Raw genomic sequence first — 12,198 nt, forward strand, 5'->3', positions numbered from 1 at the left:
GGAATACCAACAGCAAAGAGTTGATTTAAAAGTAAAAATGGAGAAAATAGAAAAAAGATGTATAAAAACAATGTGCATTAACTTCCGAAAGCATCTAAAAAGAGTTTGGTCTTAACTCTTGTTTTAAAAATGGTGACAGTGGGGGAGTTTTTGATGGTCTCTGGAAGCTGGTTCCAGAGATGGACACCATAGTGGCTAAAAGCTGCTTCACCCTGCTTTGTTCTGACGGTCTGTTTCAGTAGTAATTGTTTATGTTGTGATCTAAGGGACCTTATTTGGGAATATTGCTTAAACATGTCATGCAAGTAGTTTGGCCCAACCCCCTTCAAAGACTTAAAAACTAGCAGAAGTGCTTTAAAATGAATTCTTTAACTAATTGGGAGCCAGTGCGGGGACCTTAAGATTGGGGTGATGTGATCTCTCCTTCTTGTTTTAGTGAGGACCCTGGCTGCACTATTCTGCATCATTTGAAGTGGTTTTATAAATTTTTTGGGAAGTCCTGTGAAAAGAACGTTACAATAATCAATCCTACTAGTGATGAATGCATCTATGATTTTTTCCAGATCCTCCTTAGACATATATCCTCTAAGTTTGTTGATATTTTTAAAGGTCCCATGACATGACATTTTTTTCATGTTTTCTAAGTTATCTAACATAAAGATGAGTTACCCTAGCCTGCCTATGGTCCCCCAGTGGCTAAAACTTACGTTTAGTGTAAAACGAGCACTAGCTGTTCTGCTCGCCTTTGGAAAAAACGGAGGCTCAAGCACGCTGATTTGGAATGTCTTTAGGTATGTTGTCACAAAGCATCTAAGCTCCTCCCCTTACTCTGCCTGGCCCGCCCAGAGACGTTGGCCCGCCAATGAGACACGACCATGCGAGCGCCACATGTGTGTGTGAATGCACACACTTTAACGCAAGTGTTTCTTGTCGGTTCTTTGACGTCTCTTGTACTTCCACAACGAGACTGCGATACATCCAGACAGAGCGCATGGTACCGTGGCTGCAAGCCGCTCAGGGCCACACCCCCACCCTCCTCCTTGACCCGCCTCGCTCCTCATTTGCATTATAGCTAGACACCAAAACAGCGCATTTGGGGGAAGCTCAATATGCCACTAGCTCGGAGTGGCTGTACCTCTGCACCACGGCTGAATTCCGGGAACGTCTTTTAATACTGTGTTAGTTGCCCACTAATGGAAGTATGCTGATTTTGTGACTGATTTAATGTGACTGCTAAAATTTAAGTTATCTATAAGGACACCGAGGTTTTTTACCACACCTTTTGCTATTAGGCCTTTTCTTTCGAGTAAGGCAGAGTACTTTTGCCTTTCCTCCTTCTTTCCAAAAACTACCGCTCCTGCGGCGTGGACCGGGGAACCTGGAGGGGTGGGTCCGTTCCCGTCAGAGACCTGGTCCTCGGCTGACGTCGCCGCCGGGCGCCGCGTGGCCCCGTAGGCTGGTCGAGCGTACCCTCCGGCGCGGCGGGGAGGCTCTCTTCGGGGTCGGGATCCCCGTTCCGGGTTCCACAGCCGGTTGAAGATCGGGCAGTCCCTCCCTATCAGAAGAGGTACCGGCAGAGGGGGCACTATTCCTGCATTATGCTTTATTGTGCATGCAAACTTTTTCATAATGCTTTATCTACATAAACGAAATACGCGGTTTATTATAGCTTTAAATAGCTACCTGACTGCTATGCTGCTTATACCCAAATGTCTAAAGTTCCATTCAAGTAATTTGAAATGAATACAAGTGAGGCAGACCTTACACACACACACACACACACACACACACACACACACACACACACACACACACACACACACACACACACACACACACACACACACACACACACACACACACACACACACACACACAGAGAGGAAGAAGGGAAAATTAGGGTGCACAGAACCTATGATTTCCACACTTAAACAGCTCCGGGTCCACTGGACCCGAACACCCTGTGTGTAATATAAATGTGATGGGGGGGTATAGAGGGGGGGGTCATTGAAAATGTTTTCTGATTCATGTTCCTCACAGAAAATGAGCCAAAGCCAATGAATCTTAGTTAAAAAAAATAATTATTTGTATCACTTTTATAAAGCTAAAAACTGAAAACGGGTCCCACAGACCCGAACACCTTATAAGGGTTAAGAAGTAATGTCAATAGTAAATAGCCACCCACTTACTACTGATAGCATAAACGATCCCAACGCTCTAGATCCACTTACCCCAAGCCATTTACTTACCATGAAGGCCACAGTTCCACTTCCTCCTCCAGGAATATTTGTAGCAGAAGACCTGTACGCCAAGAAAAGATGGCGCAAAGTCCAGTACCTAGCTGAACAGTTTTGGGGGAGATGGAGGAAAGAGTATTTGGCAAACATTGCACTCAGACAGCGTTGGCATTCTCCTAGGAGAAATGTAAAACCTGGAGATGTAGTAATAGTGAAAGAGGAAGGAATTCCTCGCTGTGAGTGGAGACTCGGCAGAGTAACTGAAGTATGCAAAGGCAAAGATGGCCTGGTAAGGAAGGCCTCAGTGCAAATAGGAAATAGGAGTTTAAACAAAAGGGGTCAAAGGCTTACTAATTCATCAATACTTGCACGTCCCATTCATAAATTAGTTGTACTCATAGAAAGCAAATGAGATGTTTGTCTGTAGTTCATTTAAAACCCACATACAGCTATAGTGAGAATCAAGAAGGCTATGAGTTAAAGGTCTTACACGTGTTCATAATTGATTAAGAAGTTACAAGATTTATTTGAATGTATCATAAATTATAGTAGCTGGTGGGAGTGTGTCTCAGAGACAGTCTGGACATTACAGAGATTTAAATATGTATTTACATTAATTGTTTAATTCATGATTTTATTATTTGTTGAATTCATGATTTAAGTTGTGCTGTTAAAAATAGATATTGTGTCATTGCTTTTTGTTAAGAGTTTGTTTAAATATCTATCCCAGGGAATTATGGGAAAACGCGCCATCAGAGATATAAAACCAGTCACGGTTTTCTCATGGGTTTCAGAAGAAGATGGACTCTGTATTAGGTTTATGGCGCTAACGTTGTCAGTGTTTTTTCTGTTTATTAAAGTTTACCGTTTTAGATAGAGTTTAAAAGAAAATAAATATTCAAAAAGATCAGTATGAAGCGTGGCCGTTTATTGAACCAATGCAGCTACAACCTAAGCCGCTAAACTGTGAAGTTTGGCCGATCCTCTCTCCCAAGCCACACCCATAGCTGCTCCCTAGAGGGAAGAGTCCCTCAGTCGGATCTCACCTCATGTCTGTCTTGTCTCTGTCAGATGCCTGTGAGCTCTCCCTGGACCCGACTCCCAGCCAACAGACGGCTGTGTCTGAGGACGGCAGACAGAGACAGCCATCCTCACCCTAACCAGAGAGGAGCGAGGGGTTCCTGATCCTCCAGAGAGGTTTGACTACTGGGACCAGGTGTAGAGAGGCTCTGACTGCCCACGTCTACTGGGAGGTGGAGTGGGAAGGAGGTGTGGATATAGGAATGGCCTACAGAGGAATCCAAAGGAGAGGATGGTGTGACGATAGAGTGCATGGGGGTTCAACGAGGCCTGGCGTCTGGACGGTACTGATGGGGCTTACATTGGCAGTCACAACAATACTACCACAAAGCTACGTTTCCCCCCGCTGGCTCCAACCCAATAGGAGTGTTTTTGGATCGAGCTTCTGGCACTCGGACCTTCTACAGTGTCCCCAGATGTAGGAGGGTCCTCACACTGACACACCATCCACCCTCCCCCAGGGGACCTCCTCCTCCTCCTCTGGGTTTGGGTTGGCCCCGTCCCTTGTGCCTGTCGGATGTAGACACACACACACCTTTTCACTTAAGGACTGTCAATCAATTACCGTTTAAATAATGCTAAACCACTGTCATTTACCGTTTATAAACCTGTTTCTAATTAAAAGCAGAATATATTCATATAAAAAAGATTAAAAACACGTTTCTAATTAGCAAGTTTAAACTACAACAGGCCATGTGGGCTGAAAGGACATCAGAAGATCTTTGATCTGATTCAGAAGATAATCGTAGCACCAAGGAGCAACTCCTGGCTTCTTGGTGCTGCCTAACCCTAACCCAGAAGCTACTCCTGGCTTCTTGGTGCTACCTGACCTTAACCCTAACCCTATCTAACATCCTCTGCAGGATCAGTGATTTGGGTAGACAACAAAATGACGTTATGTCTGTTAATAACCTACAGCCGACTGCTTTTATTTTGAAACTGGTGAAGAATAAAACAACCAGAGAGCGCAGAAAGACAGCACTTTATTAGAATGCAGACGCTCAGTTACCACGAGTCGCACTGGGAGCACAGCGTCCCTCACTCAACTAGCAACGGAGAATTGCAAAAGTAAATGCATGATTTCGTTATCTTCCTTGGACTACAATAAATGTGGAAAATCGATTAAATAAAAAGTACCACAAAAGACTCCTGTTATTCTGACTTTTGTTCATATAAGCAAACATATAAAAAAATGATACACGGTTTATAATATAGGTTACATTTGAACATTTTAAAATAATTGCAATGGCAACATGACTCTGTATGCGTAGCACCAAGCAGTATTGTGATGAAATACAACTTCACCAGAGATACGAGATACCACGTTGAGCCACTAGAGGCAGTAGGGCCCTCCCAGCCCAGAGAACTACGTGTTGTTACGTTGAGCCACCACTAGAGGCAGTAGGGCCCTACCAGCCCAGAGGAACTACATGTTACGTTGAGCCACCACTAGAGGCAGTAGGGCCCTCCACGCCCCCAGGAACTACGTGTTGTTACATTGAGCCACCACTAGAGGCAGTAGGGCCCTCCCAGCCCCCAGGAACTACGTGTTGTTACGTTGAGCCACCACTAGAGGCAGTAGGGCCCTCCCAGCCCCCAGGAACTACGTGTTGGAGAAGCTCTTGAGGTTGTGATGGTCCACAGTTTCAGTGAATGAACCATGGGTCTTGTGGGTAAATAAGTGCAGGGAAACTTAATCCGTTCCACTGGTGAAAGGAATGAGAGGTGGATGACCAGCAGAGTCTGTAGGCCCACCATGACCTCCATGGGGAAGAAACACCAAGAAGCACACATCTGAGGCTCTGGACCCCGCTGCTGGATCTGGGGTCCCCGGGGTCCCCACTGCTGGCTCTGGGGTCCCAGGGGTCACCCTCTGCCTTCTGAGGCCAGGGGGGGTCCCCCTCTGCTGAGGCCAGGGGGGGGTCCCCCTCTGCCTTCTGAGGCCAGGGGGTCCCCCTCTGCTGAGGCCAGGGGAGGGATCCCCCTCTGCTGCGGCCAGGGGGTCCCCCTCTGCCTTCTGAGGCCAGGGGGTCCCCCTCTGCTGCGGCCAGGGGGGGTCCCCATCTGCCTTCTGAGGCCAGGGGGGGCGCCCCTCTGCTGCGGCCAGGGGGGGGTCCCCCTCTGCTGCGGCCAGGGGGGGGTCCCCCTCTGCCTTCTGAGGCCAGGGGGTGGGCGCCCCTCTACTGAGGCCAGGGGGGGCGCCCCTCTACTGAGGCCAGGGGGGGGGTCCCCCTCTACTGAGGCCAGGGGGTCGCCCTCTGCTGCGGCCAGGGGGTCCCCCTCTGCCTTCTGAGGCCAGGGGGTCCCCCTCTGCTGAGGCCAGGGGGGGACAACCCCCACTAGAGGGGGCTGTCCCCCACTGGGCTCAGCAGGCAGGGGGGGCGCCCCTCTGCTGAGGCCAGGGGGGGATGGCCCCAGTGCCTCGGGGCCCCAGCTACTGGGTGGGGGTGCAGCGGTGGCTCTTGTAGGTGCCCAGGTGCCTGAAGCTGCGTCCGCAGTGCTGGCAGCAGTAGGGAGTAGCCCCGCTGTGGATCCTCTGGTGTGTGTACAGGTTCCCCAGCTCCTTGAAGCGCCGGCCGCACTGCTGGCAGGCGTAGGGGCTCTCCCCGGTGTGCACGCGCTGGTGCCGCTTCAGGCCCGACAGCACCGAGAAGCCCTTGCCGCACTGAGGGCAGGGGAAGGGGCTCTGGGCTCCGCTGTGGCCCAGCCGGTGGCTCTTCAGCCGGGCCGCGTGCCTGAAACGCTCGCCGCACTCGGGGCAGCTGAAGGGCTTCTCCCCCGTGTGGATGCGCTGGTGCTGCCGCAGGTTGCCCAGGTAGTTGAAGTGGCGGCCGCAGTCGCTGCACTCGTAGCCGCCGTCCGTCTTCAGCTCCCGTCGGGCGGGCCCCCAGGCCCGGGCCCCGTCCGGCCCCGCCTCGGCGGCCGGCCCCGGGACCCCCTCAACGGGCCGGGGGGCCGCCCTCCGGGGGTCCCCGCTGGGCTCCCCCAGCGCCGAGGCGGAGGTGGACTGTATGGCGTGCAGGGCCTGGGCGCCCGGAACGTCCGAGTGGATCAGCTTGAGGTGCTCCTCCAGGAACAGGGAGTCGGGGCAGAAGGTCCCACACAGCGGGCAGATGTAGTGGTGGCTGCTGAACTGTGGCCCTGCAGAGAGGAGAGGGGACCGGAGGTTAGACCGCCAGCAGCCCAGAACTAAAGCAAGTGCTCTCTGTAGTACAGTATGTAGGGACCGTCTGCAAGTGCTCCCTATCGTAGAGGTTGTAGGGACCGTCTGCAAGTTCTCCCTATCGTAGAGGTTGTAGGGACCGTCTGCAAGTGCTTTCTATAGTAGAGTATGGGTTAGTGGAGGCCAATTGTCCATCAGATGGTGGATGGATTGTGATCCAATCCCAACGCAGCCAGACTTCCTCCATATCCCCCCTGGCATATTATCCATTTGGGGCCGATCATACGTTTTTACATATTCAGACAAGACGTTGTGCCTGAAACGGCTAACAGAGTGAAGCATAGACCATACAGACGTTCATCTTCTTAATGTCTAGCCCTCTGTAATAACCAGTCCAACTTGTTTCAGTTCTATATTAACAAACCATATCCAGCTCAATCACCTCCCTTCACTTCCTTTCCAGTTCCACATTAAATCTATCATACATAGATAATCAAGCCATATGACATTAAACTCCATTGTGGGTTGTTATCTCTCCTACAATAGGCTTGGCCGACATGGTGACTGAACTCCTTTGGACAGAGGATGCATCCTTACTGGTCCCTCCTCCTATAGGTGGCCTGCAGACTCTGAACTCCTAACAGGATGCAGGACCTCTTCCTGGTCCCTCCTCCTTAAGGCGGCCTGAAGTCTCTGAACTCCTAGTCTCGCAAAGCCAGACCAAACTACAGCAAGTACAATGGTCTGGAACCACGCTATCTCGAGCCGTCTATCCGTGGGGAAACTGTTTTTATTTCTTTAAACCAATCACAATCATCTAGGGCGGGGCTAAGCCCGGGAAGCAGCAGCGGTGTCCATGCAAAATAGTGCCAGGGGGAAATGCCAGCATCCGGAAGGGGAGGAGTAGCGGTGAAATCCGACGCTAGGCAATAGACGCTGTCCACTTCCGTTCAGCCAGACTACTGAACTCCCAGCTGGATGCAGAACGCTTGCTTAGATGCTCTCAAGGAACTAAAGGAAACGGGTCACATGATCTTAAGAACCTCTTCCGGAACCCTTCCCTCCACCAGAACAACGTTTCATTATGACAACGACCCAACAGCCCGCAGAACCATACATTAATTTCAGGTGATTAAGTTGATACAAAAATATCAACGTTATAGATGAAGGTACGTCATATCTAACCAGTGATGTGACGGTGCCTCAGGAATAACCTTAACCCTAACCACTTCCCTCCTCCCCAATGGGTCACGTATAAAGCTGCATGGGTGACCTATTATGTTCTTACGTATCATGTTGAGTTGTGCGTCATGTTGTGCATTGTGTCGTGCATCGTGAGGTGTTGTGAATCATGTTGTAATATGTTGTGTTTTGCATTGTGTTGTGTTGTGTATTGTGTTGTGCATCGTGTTGTGTTGTATGTTGTCTGTTGTGCATCGTGTTGTGTTGCGCATCGTGTTGTGATGTGTATCGTGATGTGTTGTGTTGTGATATGTTGTGTATAATGTTGTGTTGTGATGTGTTGTGTGTTATGTTGTGTTTTGTGTTGTGTAGTGTTGTGTGTTGTGCATCTTGTTGTGTTGTGAATCGCGTTGTGTTGTGTGTTGTGTAGTGTTGTGTGTTGTGCATCGTGTTGTGCATCTTGTTGTGTTGTGAATCGCGTTGTGTTGTGTGTTGTGTTGTATGTTGTGCATCGTGTTGTGATGTGCATCGTGATGTGTAGTGTGTTGTGATATGTTGTGTGTTATGTTGTGATGTGTTGTGTGTTGTGTTGTGTATAATGTTGTGTGTTATGTTGTGTTGTGTTGTGTATGGGGCTCATCACCCACCGGTCTCCAGGCGGTCTGCGTTGCCCGGCCCAGGGTCCCGGGGCCCGTCCCGCGGGGACTCAGGGGCCTCCATGTGGAACTCGGGGGGCTGGTGGAGGGCCAGGGGGGCCTGGCTCTGGGCCGGCTCCACGCTGTCCCCCTCACTAGCGGAGTGGTCCACCTCCTCCTCCGTCTCCTCTTCGGGACCCTGCTCGCACTTGGGTTCCCTCATTCCTGATACAACAGGAATTGTGTTTTTAAATATATATATATATATATATATATATATATATACACACATACACATACACACACACACACACACACACACACACACACACACACACACACACACATATATATAGATACATGCATACATAATCTCATATAATATAGGTGACATGATGAACACAGACGATGAACTGGCAGAGCGGGTTGGCGCTTTAGTGATCTCATTGGAACCGTTTTAGACTGGTTTTAGAGTATGTTTACTAACCCTTCAGGTCAGCAGTGTACTCCATCCCCGCCATCCACTCGTAGTCGTAGATCCGTTTGCTGCCCGACGGCAACATGTTGAAGATGTCCTCGGCCGAGTCCGATTCCCCGTCCCCGGCCGCCGGGCCGGCCATCCCGCTGTCTGGCCACAGGCCGAGGGGGTCGGGCTGAGGCTCTCTGTCGGCCGCTGGGGGGTCGCTCTGGTGGTCGCCCTCCAGATCGCTACCTTTCGCATTTTTGTCCTTCATCAGGTAATCACAGATAGCGTTGATGTTCTCCTTCTTCACCCCGGGCTTCATCCTCCTCGGGTCGGGGACGCCGTGCTTCCTGAAGCCGAGCAGCGACGCCTCCACCGACAAGCCGCCCGGGAAAGGTTCTCTGCCGTCCCGCTGCACGGTCTCCAGCCTAGCCCTAAGGACCTCGATCTCGTCCGTCTTCTCCCGGAGCTCCAGCCTGAGGACGCGGATCCTCCCGCTCACCATCTTGCGGATCTCGGTGAGCGCCGTCTCCAGTACCAGCGCGACGTTCCTCCCCAGGTGCTCCGTGATGTCGCTCACCGAGCACAGCAGCTCCTCGTCGGTGTCCGACTCAAGGAAATCCCCGTGGCTGCGGGTCGCGGAGCCCGCGGGCCCGGGGGGCCCCGGGGGGGCCTGGGTCTCCATGAAGGCGGCGTGGAGGTCAGGCGACAGGCCGTCCGCGGAGCTATGAGTCCGTCTGCGGCTCATCGCGGGTCTGGAGGAGGTCTGCGGGGTGGAGGAGGCCAGAGGAGGTGTTGAGATGCTGAAGAATCCAGAAATAAACCAACGAGTTAAAGACTCTCTCTGGTCCCCGGCTGGAGGTGGCGCCCCCCGCCGGGCACTCCCGGTACGGGAAGCATTCCCACTTCTCCTGGACTGGAGCGGAATGCGTACTGGTGTCCCAGTAGATCCTGGACGTGGTACTGGGAGTATCGCTGTCTGTCTGTGAACACTCACCGCCGCCCAATTATGAACATTGCATTTATTGATAGACACTGACTCCCGTGAGCCCATTGGTTGGTTATTTCCTAGTGGTTGTGGTAGTAGAACAACATCATCATTCAGAATATCTCCTTTTAAATAGGCTACAGAACACATGAAGCCGACCTCCAGACCTGTTTTAGTGATGAAGCTTATCTCTGATATGTGTTGTTGGTGTAGTTGTCTCCAGACCTGTTTCAGATGTGATGAAGATGATCTCTGATCTGTGTTGTGGGTGTAATCGGCCGTAGCGCCTCTAGATGGCGCCGTTCTTCAACACACAGCTGCAGTTCATTCTCCTTCTGTTCGATGTTCTTTCAGGGATTTGGCCGTTGTACAACGATGAGGATATGATCACATTCCCATTTCTGCAAGATATTTCAGACCTTTATTTCCCCATAAGGTAAATGTTTGGTAAACCCTCGATAAGATGTGTAATTAATAATAATAATAATAAACTTGATTTGTATAGCACCTTTTATACACAGAATGCAGCTCAAAGTGCTTTACATTTCAAAAGATTCAACACAATCAGGAACATTTAACACCATTCTCTACTACCACTATAAGAAAAAAAAAAAAAAAAAGAATTACCCAACCCATCCTCTGTTGCTAAAAGCTCTCATATATAGGTATGTTTTTAGATTTTTTTTTAAGATATCCATTGAGCTCGCCTGCTTGATGCATACATACATACAGAGGTAGGGTGTTCCATAGCTTTGGTGCATAATGGAGAAAGGCAGCTTCTCCGCTTTGCTTGTGGAGCACTTTGGGCACAGTTAAAGAATGGCGTTTGAAGATCTAAGGTTCCTTTTCGGTTTAGGATTTAAAAAGCTCAGAGATATATGAAGGTGCTATGCCATTTAGAGCTTTATAAGTAATCAACATAACCTTAAAATCAATTCTATAGGAGACGGGGAGCCAGTGCAATTAAAGATTAAATGACTAATTATTAGATTAAACACAATCCTTTTGACCCGTAGCTAGAGGATGCATCTGAAAGTGTTCCTAGCAGACCTTTGAGAGTGTCTCCTAGCAACCAATGTTGTGAACATGGAGGGGCCCTGGTGGACGAGGCTGTTGCCACAGGGAGGAGGGGCTTAGAACGCTGTCTCCCCGTCCGTCCGTGTGTGTGTGTCCTTGTGTGTGTGTGTGTGTGTGTGTGTGTGTGTGTGTGTGTGTGTGTGTGTGTGTGTGTGTGTGTGTGTGTGTGTGTGTGTGTGTGTGTGTGTCCTTGTGTGTGAGATCTTGAATCATATCTCTGGAACTTGCTCCAGAAGGTCAGTGCAGAGGTCAGGGTAAGGGTTCAGGAGGAGAGGTAAGGGTTAGAGGTCAGAAGGACAGGTAAGGGTTACCTTCATTGTCACAGAAACATTCATAGACAGAGTCTAAATATTGAATGGAATAACATGAAACCTGTACCCAAACACTAGTGACAGAAGCCTTCTCAATACTAGTACTACGGATACTAGTACTCACTATTCAATACCCACATAATATAGTGACACAACACTCTGAATACTAGTACTCACTATTCACTACCTGCAGTATAGTGAGACCACCCTCTAAATACTAGTACTCACTATTCACTACCTACAGTATAGTGAGACCACCCTCTGAATACTAGTACTCACTATTCACTACCTACAGCATGGTGAGACCACCTTCTAAATACTAGTACTCACTATTCACTACCTACAGTATAGTGAGACCACCCTCTAAATACTAGTACTCACCATTCACTATCCACACTATAGTGACACTACCCTCTGAATACTAGTACTCACCATTCACTATCCACACTATAGTGAGACCACCCTCTGAATACTAGTACTCACCATTCACTATCCACACTATAGTGACGCAACCCTCTAAATACTAGTACTCACCATTCACTATCCACACTATAGTGACACAACCCTCGGAATACTAGTACTCACCATTCACTATCCACACTATAGTGACACAACCCTCTAAATACTAGTACTCACCATTCACTATCCACACTATAGTGACACTACCCTCTGAATACTAGTACTCACCATTCACTATCCACACTATAGTGACGCAACCCTCTAAATACTAGTACTCACCATTCACTATCCACACTATAGTGAGACCACCCTCTGAATACTAGTACTCACCATTCACTATCCACACTATAGTGACACAACCCTCTGAATACTAGTACTCATTATTCACTATCCACACTATAGTGAGACCACCCTCTGAATACTAGTACTCACCATTCACTATCCACACTATAGTGACACAACCCTCGGAATACTAGTACTCACCATTCACTATCCACACTATAGTGAGACCACCCTCTGAATACTAGTACTCACCATTCACTACCCACACTATAGTGACACATCCCTCTGAATACTAGTACTCATTATTCACTACACAAGCAC

The 12,198-nt window shown here is 49.3% G+C and overlaps 1 protein-coding gene across 2 annotated transcripts; it reads right to left on the reverse strand.

Moving 5' to 3' along the window:
• Positions 1-5,636: 5,636 nt before the first annotated feature.
• Positions 5,637-10,247, reverse strand: znf16l (zinc finger protein 16 like). Of its 2 annotated transcripts, XM_056575944.1 has the most exons (4): positions 9,974-10,247; positions 8,785-9,526; positions 8,310-8,522; positions 5,637-6,458 (listed from the first exon to the last, which is right to left on the reverse strand). In XM_056575944.1, exons 2-4 carry the CDS (start codon positions 9,506-9,508, stop codon positions 5,752-5,754), a joined length of 1,644 nt encoding a protein of 547 aa, XP_056431919.1. In that variant the 5' UTR covers positions 9,509-9,526; positions 9,974-10,247; the 3' UTR covers positions 5,637-5,751. The 2 variants fall into 2 exon arrangements, with proteins under 2 accessions (XP_056431919.1, XP_056431918.1); XM_056575943.1 differs by lacking the exon at positions 9,974-10,247 and having other exon boundaries at positions 8,785-9,917.
• Between the last annotated feature and the right edge of the window lie 1,951 nt (positions 10,248-12,198).

This window comes from Gadus chalcogrammus, chromosome 17 (genome assembly GCF_026213295.1).
Source record: "Gadus chalcogrammus isolate NIFS_2021 chromosome 17, NIFS_Gcha_1.0, whole genome shotgun sequence".
Lineage (NCBI taxonomy): Eukaryota > Metazoa > Chordata > Actinopteri > Gadiformes > Gadidae > Gadus > Gadus chalcogrammus.